This window comes from Acanthochromis polyacanthus, chromosome 7 (genome assembly GCF_021347895.1).
Source record: "Acanthochromis polyacanthus isolate Apoly-LR-REF ecotype Palm Island chromosome 7, KAUST_Apoly_ChrSc, whole genome shotgun sequence".
NCBI lineage: Eukaryota > Metazoa > Chordata > Actinopteri > Pomacentridae > Acanthochromis > Acanthochromis polyacanthus.
Genome location: NC_067119.1, coordinates 24513382 through 24530651, shown reverse-complemented (window position 1 = coordinate 24530651; position 17270 = coordinate 24513382). Strand labels below are relative to the sequence as shown.

The window sequence follows — 17270 nt, the reverse complement described above, 5'->3', positions numbered from 1 at the left end:
AACACAAATATTTAAATAGGCTGGTCAAATTCAGTGCCTGGGGCCACCATTTGTTTGCACACGTGATAACAGCACAAGCTAACAAAGCTCTGATGGGGACAAAATCAGTCCAAAAGGAGGTAAAATACATTTTATCTAATCAAAATCTCAAAACATACAAGGTTGTATACTGCACTAACAGTGGGGAATCAATAAACAGGTGTTTTACAGTATGTAACTGAATATTTTACATCTTTATACCCATGTACTGACCTATGTGGAGCTGAGATTATGTAAAGCGTTAATTAGTTAAAAAATGAATCCATTATTTGCTAATTTCAGCTTTTCTGACGCATTGTTTTCTGCTTTTCTTTGTGTCATTGTAAACAGACTTTTTTTTATTTTGGACTATTAATTGGACAAAATGAGATGATGTGAATAAATCACCTCATGTTTGTTGGAGAATGTGCTAGATTTGCACAACTAATTGTTTGTGTTGTCATGTTCACCAAATAACAAACCGACTTTAAAGATTTCTTTGTGAAAGCAGTTAAAGTAACATTTTATTGAGACAATAATTTAGTGCTGAATTAATAGGTTTTCTCTTAAAAATGTACAGTAGGTTCAGTATATTGTAAAGAGCAATACATCTTGACTAATTCAAACCCAGAGCCCTGTAGAAATATGAGTTCACACGTTTTTACAGTGACTTCTGTACCTCGTTGAATAAATGGCCACACAGGACACTCTTGCTCCTCACAGCTTTCTGAAAAAAGTCTTAAACTATAAAGATGTTATGGCTGTCAGTTTGAGTTGTAGCTTCCTGAATGTCTCTGCAGTTGTTTAGATTCTCATATTGTTTCTGCAGATGTTTGGATCTGTGGCTCTTGTTTTAGATTTTTCCCAGACATACTGTATGTTTATTGCAGAAAAGCCTATTTTTGGTGCTAAGCTCTAATAAATAAGTGTTGTAGTCTGGCAGAAGCGACCACATGGCAAATAAAATGCAGAATGTTGGTTGTTTGAAGTCTGACTGTTTATATGTGGAACAATAAATCTTGTTCTCTGTCTCTTACATCACTACTGTCTCTCTCCCATGTCTGTGAAACTCATCTTTGTCATGTCTGGCTTGAGATGGAAGCACGTTACGTCCTTTAACATTTTTCCCCCTATTCTAAAGAGAGTTACCTCATCTTGTTTAATGAATTGTTGGGCAACTGAATGTACATGGTTCCACGTCTTGCTGTTCCTGCTGCTGTTCTGCAGAGGGAGCCATTGCTCCATTTCACACTTTGCAGCAGCTGAGACACACCTTTTCGTCCTCTTGTTCACCTTTACAGATTTGGTGCTCACTTTATATTCACCGTACAGTCATTTATAGCCATTTTAAGACCAAATTCACATTCTTACATACAAATGAATTGCCTGGGTGAAGCTTATCCTCTTAAATCCACACTCATCCTGCACAGCCTGCACCCCAGAGGGTAGAAATCAATGGAGATGAATTTACTAGCGGGTGAGTTTCTCTTTCCCTAAGATGTCCGGTCCTTCAGAGTGATGAGATGCTGCAGTCTCCTGTGACCGGCCAAGGTAGCGATTCTGAAAGTCAGCAATGATTCTGGAAAGCAGCCAAACTGCTGAACTGTCTCTATAGGTATGTGTGTGTGTTTGAGCACTACAGCCTGCTTTTCCTTCACAGCCAACAGCACAAGGGGTACTGTTAAGAAATAGGATCTCCAGTCAAATGAAGCACTAAAAACACTCCCTGTTCTGCTCCTCCAGTCTGTGATGAGGCCAGTGACTCCCTCAGTTTTTGTAAGAGAACCCACGGATTGTGACTCATTCATCCTTTTCACCAGTGTAGAATTTCCAGTGAAGGAAAACTATCAGTTACATGATACACGGCTCCGCGTCTGACATTTCACCTCCATCATAGCTCACGTTTGGTAATTAAAATAGAACGGGGACGACACGCATCATCACGACTTACCCTTTACCTAATTTTATAGTGGAGGATGGATCACTGACACACACTTGTTATTAGGTGTATCACACCGAAACTGATACATCTAATAACAAGGCAGACTGCTGATGAGATTTACAATGCCATTACGCACCCTCTGTGTCTGAGTTATGACTTTGCGGCTGTCATCGCAGGTTTTTCGTGCTCTCTAACTGAGAACTGACCTCCGGGGGGATTTCTCCACGAGACGTCTGGTTTCACAGCTCATCACATGCTGCTGTCATCAAGTTCAGCAGATGTGACCCCGCGCCTGCCGTAACACAGCCATGTAATTGAAGTCTTGTGATATTCAAATCTGTTGAGTCAGATTTTTTTTCAGTAGACTGTATCGAGCTGGTGTCTGTTCCCACTTTAATCAGAACGCTTATCTCTCTGTAGGTGTTCACAGTCAGGAAAAAAAAGGTTCCTTTTATCTCTTAGTCACAAAGCGGTCCACCTTTGTCAACTTTCTTCTTATTTGTGATGCACTTTTAATGACAACAGTTTTGCCATTTTCAGTGCGACTAAAGCTCTCACGAAAAATACCTCCTCTGTTCTCGTCCTTGTGCAATCATCTGAAAGTGTAAAAATACACTGAGAACACAGTCATCTAGTTCCATTTTCCTTCTTTGTCCTCTGTATGAAACAGCGTGGAGGAATTTTACTTGGCTGCCCATAAACAAACAGGCAAACCTTGATCAGCTGCAGTTAAGACAATTTTGCTCCAGCTTCTTCGCGTGTGTGTATGTGTACCTGTTTACGTCTATTTATGCCAAGATGTGTAATTGTATATGTAAGTGTAGCTTTGTGTGTGTGTGTGTGTGTACGTGCGTATTTTAAGTGAGTGGGAGTCGTGATGGGGTTCGGTTTTCAGACTGGGTTTACGTGACAGTCAGGCTTCTTTGTTGTGGTTTGGGGTTTGGCTGCCTGAGGCCCCTGTGTGATTCCCTGCCCTGTTCTGCTGCCACACTGTGTGTTAGACTAAAGACAACTTTTAACCTTCTTCATAGACTCTGAGTATAAAATGTGGCAATAAGGCAACAAGAGTGAAGCTGGAAATGGCATTTCTATGATGAACATCAGCAGGTTTATTGACTTTAAGCTCTATAAAGTGGCAGACAAATCTCTTTCATTTTATTTTTTCTTGTGTAGAATGCTTGTTATTGAATAGTGTATATGACACATAGGATATTAAAGCTTTTATTGTGTGTTCTTTTCTTAGTTTTGACCCTCGTTCTTATCTGTAATGTTTCATTTACTTGCTGAGATTCAGAATCACTGCACAGTGTTGCTGAATAGAAGTCTGATGGGCCAAGAAATCTGAACACAAGTTTTCATCAAACCTATTTAGAAGAGAAAAGGTAAAAGTAAAATTGTTACCCAAACTGTTGTAAGTATTCATCACATTTTGAGGACAGACTTTCTGGTTCAACTCTGTTTCACTGTGACCAGACATTTCAAGATCACTCACTTTTGCTTTTGCTTCCAAATAAATGGTTTATTTGATCTGGCAAACCTGCTGGATTGTTAACATCTTTTAGATAAATTCTGAAAGTCTAAGTCGCTCATTTACTTACAGATCACAGCAAATAGCTTTGATTATTTAATTTATTTGCCATAGAAAAACAACAACAATAAAAGCATACAGGCTTTATCTCTGTGAGACATTGACACTTCACCATAAATTCACAGACTGAATGTAAAGAGGGGTGAACCCTCTGTGACGTCACCCACAGATTTACAGACTGGTGCTTTTGACATGGTTTTGAAGCAGTGTGGTGTCTTTTCATTTTTCAGATGCCTGACTCCGCCTAACTCTTAGTTAATCCAAAAATGAGCAGTGAAGCTGAAGTATCAAACACCTCTGGGCCATGGACCATCCTATGATGGATACAGATACCACCGACCACTCAAATTGACTACACTCTTAATTATGCATAACATTAAGCTGTAACGCAGTTCAAATGGGTGAGTTATATTAAATCCCACCCCTCATATAGTTGGCATAAATTAAGAATTGACCGTAGACATGAAAAACTTTTTTTTTTTGTCCCTGCTCCTGCATTTATTTCTGCTGTAAAGTTGGACATTTTGACATGGAGTCTCTGGGGATTGATTTGATTTTGGAATAAAAACCCCAGCAGGCGTTCAAGGAACACGTCTGGCTTCATTTTACAGCACAGAAGGTTACTGCTTGGAAAAACACTCATGTCGACATGCTATCAACATGGGACATGTATTGGAAAACTTGAAATGTTGACCTGTTGATGGTACTGGAGAAAAGGTCAAAAGATCATCAGAATTTACTAAAAATAATCCAGAACTGGGACATGAATCTCTCTGCCAAACGTAACGGCCATTCATCAAGCTGCTGTACATAAAAAATAGAAGTGAGGACTCCATGGTGGTGCTCGAACAACTCAGGAATTGCATTCATAGTGTAAATGTCTGAATTCATCCTGTTTGTAGAAAACCAGACTTCTCATTCGGGGTGTTGAAGACATTTAGCTTTCCATCCAAAAGGCATCTTCAGGTCAGGTCTGAATCCATCCTGTTGTTGAGTTATTTCAGTCTCAACCAGAGTGGTACAACCAGGCGTGAACTAACCGTGACGTCACCCGTTGGTTTCAACGCCGAGAAAATGAAGCCCGGATTTTGCTACTTCCTGGTCGCCATTTTGGATTTTTTGGAGCCAGTGACGTAAAAAGCGTCATCAAACAGACTGGACCGGAGAGCAACTCGAGGCAGGACCAGTCAATGGGACTGTCAATCAAGTGTAGCCACGCCCCCTGGCTCCGCCAACTTTAACGATTTATTTAAAATTCAGTATTGATTTATTTTAAGATCGGCCACCTGATCTCTCATTGTGACCATGAAAACTAACGGGAAAAAAATCCTGAGCTGTAGAAAATCAGTCCATCAAATTTTATTTTTTCCAGTGACGAATTGGGGTCTATGGAGAAAAAGCTTTCTGGAGCCAACCCTAGTGGACGGCGTGATATTGCAAGTTTTTGACACTTCGGGGTTGGCTTCAATTCTGGAGCCTGATGCTACGTCCATCTCTATATACAGTCTATGGGTACAACCAACCACCAAGACGTCATCATGCTTTGAGTCAGCATGGCTAAAAATAGAGAACTTGCATTTTATCAAACTGGAATTATCTTTAATTTGCAACAAGAAGCATTGTTCTGTTCTCTCTTTTACTTACTTTCTTGATTTTAATTTATTTTGTGACACAAATTGGCATCTATTTGTCTTGACAGCCTTTTCTTCGTCAATTGATGACAAACTAATGCTTTTGCTTATAAAAAATCTAAATTTGTCTTGCTAACAATAACCTTTTTTCCCCTCCATTGCAAACACCGTATAAATGCATTTGCCTGTACATGTTCTTTTGATGGAGCGCCACCAGCTGACCCTCATCTCTGGCTGCAGTATGTTTCCTCCAGCTGATTAGGTATATGGACAGGAAGTTTTCCATATTTCTCCACACATCCGTTGAGAAACAACAAAGGCACCGGGTATTGTCTTGAAAACCGTCCAACCCTCTGTGAACCTGTTATGCAAAGGTCAGCCTGTGTGTGTGTGTGTGTGTGTGTGTGTGTGTGTGTGTGTGTGTGTGTGTGTGTGTGTGTGTGTGTGTGTGTGTGTGTGTGTGTGTGTGTGTGTGTGTGTGTGTGTGTGTGTGTGTGTGTGTGTCTTATGCGTGTGTTTCCAGTCAATCACCGGTATTTATGTAACACATATTAAACGAACCCAAAGTGTTTTCCACTCGAGTGCAGAGGTTGTGTGTTTTTGCTCAAAACTCAGAGATGCTATTAGATTAACTGACTGTGTAATGCATTGTTTTCACTATGTTCTCATAGCAAACAATTAGCACATCTGGCCCAGCTGCAGTCAGACCAAACCATTAGTCACAAGCTGCTAATCCACCATGCCACCAGTAGGTGATTGCCATTTAACATAGTGACATCCCAGTCAGGCCTCACAGTGTTAGTCCTGTCTACTAACCACTAATCTACTGTCTCTGAGTACCTGAGTTAGCCTCATCCTCTGTGGCTCCTGGCCAAGAAGCAGCGATGCTCGGTGTTAGAGTTGGTTGCCTGACTGCCTGCCAGCTTGCTCTGTCATTGAGATAATAGCTGTTTTCTGTCTGTTTTTGTTCAGCCTCTGGGCTTTTGTCATGAAATGTCAGTCTTTGTGTTTTACTGCAGGGGGATTTACCTGCAACATGTTCTGCTTCAGGGAGCTGCTGCTGGTGTAACAGAGAGCCTAAAGAAAGACTAAATGGATTAAATGACATTGGAATAATAGATTTTTTTTTCTGTTGTTTGTTCCTTCCTTGACAAAGCGATTCTATAAACGGAAAGGTGAGAACAGCTGTTAGAAAAAGTTGTATCAGCTCATGAAATAAGTTCAGCATAGTGTTCAGCATATCAGAAGTCTTGTTAAATTAATATTTTTCCAGTTTAGCAGCCTGCCAGGTCAACTTGTTCAGCGCCTTGATTCTGTGTGAGTTTACACAGTGATTTGTGTATTCAGTGCTCGCACACTCTCACACAAGGGTCCCAAAATGTTTTCTGAGCACCCATAACCTTAACTATTCAACTCAGATATTTCTCTTTCCACCTCCAGAACAATAAATCTCCTGTCTCACTGCACATGTCGGTGTCTGCGACGGATTAGCCGGGTGATTTAAACTCCTGAGGGTGGAGGCTTTTCTTGGGGAAATGACCTGGCTTTTGCTACTGGCACCCCTGGATCTGCCCCTCTGAGGTGAAAGGGGTTTTACAGCTCCTTTGTTTTCACTGTTTGCAAATGTTAAAGAAGTTTAGAGGAGGTTTTTATAGTGATGGAGAACCATATGGTCATGTGTGTGGAGAGGAGGGGTCCAGAGGGGAAGAATGTGGTCCAAAAACATGTATGCACTTCATCTCACACAACTTGTCATCAGGATAGACCTTCTTTTTTTTCCTTTTTTATAATGATGGCATTTTGAAAGCCAGCCCAGTGTTGTGGAATAGCAGAAGAATGTGTGTATTTTAATTAATCTGACTCAGTGAGCAATACGGAATGTGACGCAGGTTTCCTGTTGAGGGGTCTGCCTGTGGTTTGCGCATGTTTGATCTCACCCACGCCACGAGGAAGGATATACACACCTCACGTATTCAACAGCTGGATCAGAACAACGATTGAGGCACTGGAGAGAAGAACAGGATGACTGTTGTGCTCTCTGTGCTCCTGCGTTTTTGTGTAAGTTGAAGAGCTGAACCAGATTCATCGTAAACCACATTTTCCCAGAGGTGAACAATCAGCGGAGTTTTTGGTTGTCAGTCACGTGGAGTGAACTCTGGGATTCTCTCTTCTGAGGACACAGAAAGGAAACAGGCCAACAAACAGCTGGGATACTGGGAATGGAGACTGTGCTCACACCGGCTTGAGTATATATTTATTTTGTCCAAGTTTGCGTCTTTCTTTGATAATAACTTCGTCAAATTTTCGTTGCATCTAACTTTTGTCAAAACTGATTGGAAGTTGACGTTTGTTTTGGAGATGTGAATCTTTCGTTGGATATTGCAAGAGTTGCCAGCGCACATGTTTTTGAAAGGATATTTGAAAGGCTGAAGCGATCTGTAGGTTTTCCTGAATTGGCAAAATTGTTTTGGCACAATGACCTACTGAGATGGTAATTTCCCTCTCCAAATATTTGCGCACGAATCTTTTTTTTCTGAGACATAAAAATTGGCAAATTTATCCTTTTCGTGTATGCTTTGAAGACTTTCCCTGATTCAGATCGGCATTAAAAGATTTTTCTGTGCATTTTACTCCGCCAGCTGACACGCTTATAATTTCTCCATTTATTATCACGCCAGTAAAAAAGAACAAAGCTCCCCACCCCGCTATGCTTGCGTGCTGGTGCGGTATTTGCTATTTGTTTGTTTAAAAAGGGCGTGGGGTCTGCTACAGTAATCCCTCGCTCTCTTTCCCCGTTTTCTTCTTCTTCTTTTTTTTTTAAAGTTCATTATCATCGCCAGAGGCGCGTCGTAGGGGTTAATCTAGCGCCGAACTGGGCAGCGTCAGGGCGCACACAGTGGACCAGTTGTGCCGTTCACTCCCGCAGAGGCGATGCCCTTTTGTGGAGAGGTCTCTTGTCACAGAGGACAGACGGCATTCACAATCGGGACACAGGGACACAAAGAGAAGAACTGCATTTTAAAAGGCTCCATTCTTTCCCCGCGGCCGCTGGGTGTTGACTGTGGGTGTTTGAGAGGATCTTTGTTGCCCGGAGAAAAGTAGAGAAGAAGAATACGCGCCGTGAACGAGTTGGGGGGACTTTATGGACGGGGTTACTACAGTGCAGTCGATGCTGTCATCCACTCCACCTCTGTCTGCTTTCCCGGAGTTACTAGTCCTGTTTTGGATGAGGAGCGGTGCCTTTACGCGTTGTTTTACGCACTGATTGTACGAGTGGCGACTGGACAGGACACTGCCAAGATGAACTTTCTCTCCCCTGTTCCAGCGGGGTAGCAGCTTGGACTAAACTACTTTCAAGAAGAAGTACTTTTGTGATTATCTCTCTAAAGGATGCCAGTTGATAACTACACAAACATGGAGGAAAAATTATGGATACTGGAGGACCTGAACATGATGTACATCCGTCAGATTGCACTAAGTTTGCAGGTAAAAGAAACAAAAATCAATTTCCAGTTGAGCACCACTTGTCTCTGACCCTCTGCACGTGTTTTAGTGGGCATCTGCCATCTGCACAGTTGTGATCAGTTTTGTCAAAGTAGGGTGTGCTAGGTGTCAGACTAATTTACTTTCTTTTTCTTGATGGATCCAGTGTAACCACAAGCAGCCTCACTGATAAATGAAATCTATTTTCAGACATGTTGTCCTCAAAGGACAGTGCATCTCTGTGTCCACCGACTGAGTCTGCAGCTGTGCTTTGGCATGTTGTAAAGTTTACAGAGGGGCCGGTTGAAGAATCTTTCAATGTGACAAACAAGTCGCGCTGACACTGGTGTGGTCTCTTCCCTTACAGATGGCAAAGCTCTCACTGACAGCAAATAGAAAACAACACTGCATGCCATCCATCTCTGCCTCGGTGTCTCCCCTTCCAACGGGGGTTCACGCACAGTCCACAGCTGCACATATGGGCCTCATAAGTCCCAGTGGGAATGTGTATGTGTGTGTGTGTGTGTGTGTGTGTGTGTGTGTGTGTGCATGTCTGTGTGAGTAGAGAGTATGCTAGTGTTGTGTTCTGAGAAAGACAGAGAAAGGAGTCAGTCCACACAATGTGAGGTTTATCTTGAATGCAGTGTCTCGCCAAGTTTTTTTTTTTGCAAAATCTCCATCTCTGTTTCAGAGGAAATAGCTGAAGAATGTGTCTATTAAATTCTTAAGAGAACTGAAGGGAAGAGGAGACACATGGTCACTGGAAACCTTACAGGACTTTCAAATGGGAATTCTAATATACTTCATTTTCTGGCCCCATAGTCTGTAAAGATATTGTCTGTGCTGCAGCTGTTTTTAAAGGCATGAAAAGCAGACTGCTTTTTCCTCACCGTGTCAACTGAAATCTGTGTTTGACACGGAGGCTGGATGAGAGCTGATATCACTCACTGGTGTGTTGTACCTGCTCGCAGTTTGGCCTCGTTTTTGCGTGTGAGGTGTTTATCTACCTGTGCCAAGTGCCACAGAGCATGCCAGGTGTTTGGCTTTTTATCACATAGGAGGAGATATGTGACAACAAAGCCACACGGGCTCCTGCCAACTTCAGCTTGTGTTAAGCCCAGTTTCACTTTCTGGAATGTAACGGTTCCCTCATTCTTGGACTGTGTTTGAAACCCTGACTGCACTTGACAACCACTTGTGCAGAGGTATCAAGCGTAAAAAGTGATATCCTGAAGCTTTTACAGCACCTGTAGTCTGGAAAACACTGTCACAAACTAGCGATCACGAGTTCTTTTTACCAGCAAGTTGATCGGGCACTAATCACATTACTAGTTTGTCACAGAACCTCCTTTGATGAAGGAATTTGTTTACTGCATAGACACAGAGTAGACAATGCTGCTTTACTTGAATGTTACATTTAAGGACATTATGGTGGGATGCAGGTAACAGGCATTTCTGTCTCGAGATTTTTGTGCATTTTGCCGTCTCAGTTCCAATTTTATTTTTGTAAATCATAAAGGTATATTAAGATAACGAGCCTTTATTTAGCAATGTGAGAAAGCTGTGTTGTTGCTTCCCCTCCTTCACAGTGAGTTCAGACGTGATGGTCAGCTTCACAGAGGCATTTCTCTGCATTAAGCGGTAGGAATTTTCAGTTTGTTGGATAAGCTTGATTATTTTTGCTGGTAAACATTCCCTTGTTTCTCCCTCCCTCCCTCCCTCCATGTCTCCTCTGCCTGGGTGGGTTTATAAGACAGGGATTCTTTGTATGTGGCTGAGTCGCACAGCCCACAGTTGAACTGTAATTTCAGCAAGGTATGAATATTTTTTTGCTCCAGGGCCTTTCATAAATGCCCTTTTGGGTCATCAGTACATTCAGTGATTACACTGTAAGCCCTTTTCTCCTGCTCTGGTTTTTCCCCCTGAAGCAACGTTCTGTATATCTGCAAACCACTCCCAGCGCATGCTCGCACATGTAAATATGCTTTTATCACATACACAGAAGTACACCTTGTTTGCTGCTTTATTTCATGCGCCAGTCATCTCAGAAGATAAGAGGGTCTGTTAATGTGAAGGAAAATGAAAAGGTGAGAAGATTGTGCATATACTGAAGCTCCAGCATTCTTCAGGCATGCATAATTGCTGTGTCAGGAGGGGAGCGAGAACAGCCATTGTGTTATTTTCAAGCTCAGTAGGAAGTAGCATTTCTGCTCTTCAGGTTTTAACAAGTCTGTTAGAAGAGGAACGGCTACATTCTTGGCTCCAGTGCACTGTTTTCCTTCTTCTTCCTCTCTTGTGAGGCCCATAAGATATTCACTGTCCTCTTTGGTTGCATGTAAAATGCATTTTCACTACAGGATGCAGGATTTTCCTCAGAGAAGTGGCTGATGGGAAACAGGAAATGGTCTTGTGTAATTACTGTTTTTCCCACCAGGAGAGATAACATGATGTCACTGAACCCACCGCCATTAATAAACACATATACAACATTTCCTGTCATTGCAAACACACACAGCGTTTTGATCTTATTTACTTTATATCTAATGCACCCCCTAGTTTCCAGCTTTTTTTTTTTTACCTCCCCCCTGTCCGTTCCCCTTATCCCCATTGACAGCCCCAGGGCCGTAGATGGACACTTTGGCCCTGATCTAATTTTAGCCCTGATCACGGAGTTACATGCCGACATTTGGAAATGGGTTACTGAGGTCATGTGTTTTTGCCCAACTTACAAAGGCAGGATTTGTGCTGGCTGCTGCTGATCATGCCAATGATATCATCTGATGAAAGATTAAAGAGATTCCCTTTCGGGGTTCTGCTGCAGTTATTGCAGCTGCTGAGACACTGTGAGCCATCACTGTTTGTTGAACATGCAAGCGTATACAAACAAAATTATGTTACCAAAAGATCAGTATTTTTATATGCAAGTTTTTATGTGCACTTGTGTGTTAGATAAAAGCCCAAAGCATTCTCCTGTACCACAAAACCACATGTGAAGTCTCATTTGGTTTTACTGCGCCACCAACAAACATGTCTTTTAATAATGTGGGGTCTCTCAGAATATTGTGCTAGTAAACCGACAGATTGCAACCTTAAATTATGACTTTAATGTCTCTCTTTATGAACAACTTCTGTAGATGACTTTAAGCAACAAGAGACCCCAGCAAGTTCTTGGTAGCTCATTTCTAACCCTGGTCCACTATGAGCTCGCATGGGGGTCAGGGAGGGGTGTTCGTTGCTACCTCACCCGGGACTCATGTTTGACCTCTCACACGCTCCCAAAGCCTAAACTTAGCTCAGGCAATGGCTCAGATATTTTTACAGATTCTGGACACTGCAGTCCGCCATAACTATCCACTGGTTGGTATTCATTCAGGGTCTCTTTGCTTGATCTCACATCACTGGTCAAGCTGTCCAGTCTGATTGAGTAGGATTGATCAGAAGCAACACCGCCAGCGAGATCAGCGCCTCCTCTGTTTGAAAATGCACTGAAGTAATTGCATAGAAATGTCTTTTCTATATGATTCAATCTGTACTCTTGTCATGCGCCTGAATACACGCTGTTGTCATTTCACCATTCCCCTGCGGAATACAACACCTTCAAAGCATCATCCCTGGTAACAGATATTTCTCAGCTCCGGTCCCTTTAAGCCCCTCAGATCTCCTGCTTTCTAAATGGAACAGGTCTTGGAGGGGCAAAGGCCAAATTGGCAGCAGTTAATCCCTGCCTGCTTTGGGACAGCAAACCAGTACTTTCTCCTGCTCTGTAACTGGTCTCATGAATCTCTGCCCCGATGATGAATTTGTAGCAAGTTAATCTTATTCTTTAGAAAACCCACGCATGTAAGGTTTAGCTTCAATCCCCTGGCTCACTTGGACTTGATTTCTTGTTGCATCTCATTTCGCTTGTAGTTATCTTTCATCTATTTACTATCAGTCTTCATCTCTTGCCTAAATCTTCCCTCCTTATAACGTTATCATTTTAGCCACTGCAGTCGGTTTCATTGTATTCCTCCATGAAGCAGTCAGTCAGCCGTAGCTATCTGCATCTATAGGTGACTTTATATGTGTGTTGGTTCAGCTGGGACGTTGTTTAGGTAGCCTAAGTTACAGCAGGCCCAAATGAAAGGTGTGCTTAAGCTAACTGCATGCGCTCTCTTGTGATACAAGATACACAAGTCATGTCTGAGCCAAAACACATTCCTCCACAACAGACCACTTCATCGTACAAACCTCCCCACTGAGCTCATCTGTGTGTGCCTCTCAGAGAGTGTGTGTAAGTAAATATTTGCAAAGAGCAATAATCCAGTACTGTAAGCTGTATAATCTTTAATTTAATTAGGCGCATTAGGTTTATCACCCTGGATTTCACTGTGAATGTGAGGTTTTTTTAATAGGCTGTTTTCATTTGTTCTGAACTGGATGAAAGACTTTGAAAGTCTGCAGTAGTCGAAAATGAAAAGAAACAGCCACGTTTATTTGTTTTTAAGGGTTGCGCACATGTGTTTGAGTCTGTTTGCTGTGTGTCAGTGTGTGTGTTGTGCTTTAAAAGTGTTCCTTTGGCATCTGCCCGATGGATTGCTACAGTAGGTTCCAGTTCTTCCAGTGCTGTATGCCAAAAGCGAGCGTGGTGTGTGTGTGAGGTGTAGGAGAAAGGGGGCTTTGTATCACACCTCACACACCCAGTGCTCCCCACCAAGCCCTCCTCTGCTTCTTGGAACGGCACCTCCAGCTCCGAACCCACAGCTGTGCAGCGAGCTTCAATTCCATTGACTGCAGTCCAGATCAGCTGGCTCCCCACCTCACACCGGCACCCCATATTCCCCTAGCTGTTACCACAGGGTTGTGTCCCCCTCTGTACCTCAGTCCTCACCCCCAGACGTCGCCCATTCAGCAGTTAGGAGGAGGAGCAGCACAGGTCTGAATAGGCAGTCTGTGAGAGCAGGAACCAGTTAGATGCTGCGGCCTGAGCCAGCTTCCTTTGAAAAACAGCAGGCAAGAGCCAGGAGAGCGAGAAGGAGAAAACACCAAGCCAAAGGTGTTGTTATTGGAACATCGACCTGCCTCCCTGCATTTTCTCGGCGTGCTTCGCTGTCACTGGCTTCTCTCTCCGCACTCTCTCTGTCTGGAACGATTTGATATTTTCACTGTGCCGATCTCCTGTCTCTCTCTGCCTCTGTCTCAGCTTACGGCCATTATTTCCATACTTTTATCTCACCTTCAGCATCCCCTTCCTTTAATCCTCCTCTACTCTCTCTCTGCTTTCACCTGAACTTGCACGTTTTGATCTTCATAGTTTCAGGCCTTTTTTCTATGCAGTAGCAAAGTAAATCAGAGCCACTTAAGCTCTTTGAATTGAGCCTGCAGGCATTTATCACGTTTGCAGATTGGATTTGAAGCTATGCTTGACTCATTGTGTTTACAAGCTCACAAGTCGCTGTTTTCAAGTGGAGATATTTAGGCTCATGTATTCCTTTGTTAAACACGTATTTCAAACATCTGAACATGTTGTGCAGATGCAGCTGGGGTTGCAGGCTGATTATCAGATGGCTGTATTTGAACACGCATTGTGTTGAATAGAACATTTGGTAATGTGTTTAATTAAGCCCGTCGACGCTGTTTTTGTGTTTGTCCATATGGTTACAATTTAAGCTTGTCTGTGTGCTCTGTTTGCGTGCTTTCCCACTTGTGAGATAGATGCTGCACAGTGTACATTCTTTTGTGCATTTTTAAGGGTCAGGCGGTGACTTTATTGATTTCTGTCTTTGATGAGGTTTATGTACTGTATGTGTGTGTGAGGGGGGGTTTAAGTGTGCATGAATAAATGCAATATGTTTGGCTCTGCTTTTCTGATCTCCCGGTCTGTCTCAACATTGTTTCTGTGCAATGTGAGTGCCAAATACAAAGCAACAGCTCTAAACAAACACTTACCTTCATTAAAAAAAATCCATTTCCCAGTGCACTTTCCCCCTGCAGTGGAGAGTAGCATTAATAGCATGACTGTAACCCTTGAGATTGTGTGTTTGGAGGCAAAGTGTGAGTGTGTTCGTGTGGTTAAGCATCTAGCCAAAGTGTCTAATTGAATCACGGCTCTCTGCAGGATCCTTGGCCACTGAGTTGTAGTGTGCGTCTGAACTGGCATCTGAAGTGGTGTCACTGGTGGGTGTGTGTTTGGCAGGTGGAACAACTCTGTCAGTTTTAGCGAGGCTGCTGTCTGACCATCTGAGAGTTCATTCTGCTTTCATCAAGGACAAGAGAGATTTCTTTCACTCTTTGTTTTATATGATGCAATATATGTCTCCATGTCTAATTTTCCCAGCGTCTGGGAGACTAAACATCATCATATAAATAGCTATTTGGTTAGCTGCTTCAAAGGCGGAGTATGTGATTATTATCCAATGCGGAACACTTGGTGTCGAATTCTGTGAATATCTGCTCACAGTCTGCTGGCTGTCTATTCTGTGGGTGCGCTGGAAAAAAAAAATCAGGTGTTGGTACACGGCCTTGGCTCTGTAAATGGGAAACAGAGAAAGTGGCTTGGAGTGATCACCCTTTATTTCAGGTGTCATGTACACGTTCATTCTCCCATACAGCACAGGGAAGAAAAGGAAGGGGGAAATGAAATGGGGGGAAAATTTGCAGAGGGATTATGAGGGACGGTATATCTGGCACATGCTGACTCTCAACATATGCCATCTATCTAAATATCAACAGTCTTTTTCCAGAATCACACACTCCACCTGAAAATGTTTGAGTCATGCAAAACATAAAGCCGACTAGTTTGTGTTTTATGTGACTTGTGTTGCTGCTGTCGGTGGACGCCTACCCATGAGAAGTTGGATGACTGTGGTGTTAAAGGAAACCTAAATGAAAACTGTCACCGGGGAATTCCAGGGTTTGGAGGCGGGCCGGCAGAATCCAGGGCTTAAATCTAAAGTAGATCTGAGGGCCAAGACTGTTGAAAGGGGCCTCTTGTTGTGGTGCGAGGTGTTGATAGCCATGACTGTGCTGTGCATCCTCCCCAGCCCCACCAAAAAAAAGAAAAAAAAAAAGAGCCTCTCAGTCTCACAGTGATGAGATCAGTGGAACAAACTCTCCAGCTAGATGATGTCATGTTTGGTGCTTGAGGTCAAAAGCTCGAGGTCACATTAGGAGAGGGTGTGTATGTGTGGGAGGGGTGTATAGAATAGCATTGAAAGCTGGATGAAGTTTACTTGGCTCTGTTGTGTTGCTGTAAAATCTAAATCATTTGTTCTCTTTGCCCCTTTTGCATTCAAACTGCTTTGACTCTGATACCGTCCATGTCTTCCTTTGCCCCTTAATTAGTGAAGCTATTTAAAAAGAACATACAGAGTTGAAGGCTGTGCTTATGTCAGTATATGTGTTTCTAATCTTTTCATCTCTAAGGGCATGAAAAGGTTAATCCATCTTACCTTCAACAGTATTGACTGAGAGACCATGTAGGAATTCCTATTGGTTCTGGAAACAAGCATGGCTTGATATGATTGGCTGAGACAGACAGTGACCTGAACTGAAGACCCCAGTTAACCCCTGTTACACCACACTCCTCTTAAACGGTGTTGTTAGTCATTATGTCACTGGACATATACTGGCTCATGGTGTAACTGCGCATGTATGTTTATTGAGAAAGTATTTTAGGCCTACATTGTCACCCAGACTGCTGTGCTTAGGTCCTCAGAGTTGGTGGCCACAGCTGTCGGTGTGAGATCCAGAAAGATTGACAATCCGTATATATACATCTCTGAATATGATCGCTCCTCATGTGACTTGTTTTATACTCCAATACTGCAACACAATGGGATGCTTAAACTGTAGGCGCACGTTTGTACGTTTTTGTAAAGTGCAGTGCCACACGAGGTGATAAATGTTATGAATGTTCTAACAAGCTTTACTGCGATGATGTATCTGTTTAGATCTGGCTATAGTCCACTCCCAGCATACTTGAAGTTAGACAACTAATGTTGCAAGACACTGGTTGGAAAGCAGGTCTCTACGTGCTTCTTGGTTGTTGCGCAAGACAAAACCACCACAGGAACATGACAATATGGACACAGTTTCCAAGACACGAGACACAGTTGAGCTGTGATAGGGAAGTCGTGTTTGTAGAGGCTGCCATGCTTCCTCATGGCCAACAGGGGGCCTGTAGGCCAACGTGTTGAACACAGGAGTGAGTATATAGTTCCTTCCATGTAAAAAACAAACTATCCTGCTGTATTAAGAATTATGAAGATTACATATGATTAGAGGCAGACAATAAATGCTCAGTAGGGCTGCACAAATAATGACAAAGAATTTTGAGTTCATTTTGTGGGGGCTGTACATTCCATCACTGTTCACTTGCTATGCCCAATTTCTGTCTTTTAAATCAATTCAATTCAGTTCAATTCAATATACTTTTTTGTCCCACTTGGGGAAATTGATCTTGGACTCAAAAGCTGTGCCATCAATGTCATCTCAACTACAAAACGGTATTGCACATAAAACAGTATTGCACAAATCAGTACTTTTAATTCAGGATCTAACAGAAGCAGTACTTCTTTTTTTTTCTAAAGCTCTGTAAATTGCCACATGGTGTAATCCACATAGCTCC

General features: G+C 42.6%; 1 protein-coding gene across 5 annotated transcripts in view; it reads left to right on the top strand.

The window, feature by feature from the left end:
- Positions 1–17270, top strand: part of rtkna (rhotekin a) — a 56059-nt gene that overhangs the window by 8614 nt on the left and 30175 nt on the right. Inside the window, exon 1 of one of the 5 annotated variants that reach the window (XM_022200872.2) lies at positions 8070–8665. The exons of the other annotated variants lie outside the window; for them this stretch is intronic. Within the exon in view, the coding sequence (XP_022056564.1) occupies positions 8570–8665 (96 nt within the window). The 5' untranslated portion in view covers positions 8070–8569. Of the gene's footprint in view, positions 1–8069; positions 8666–17270 lie in introns of those variants that run through there. 5 annotated transcript variants of the gene reach the window in all.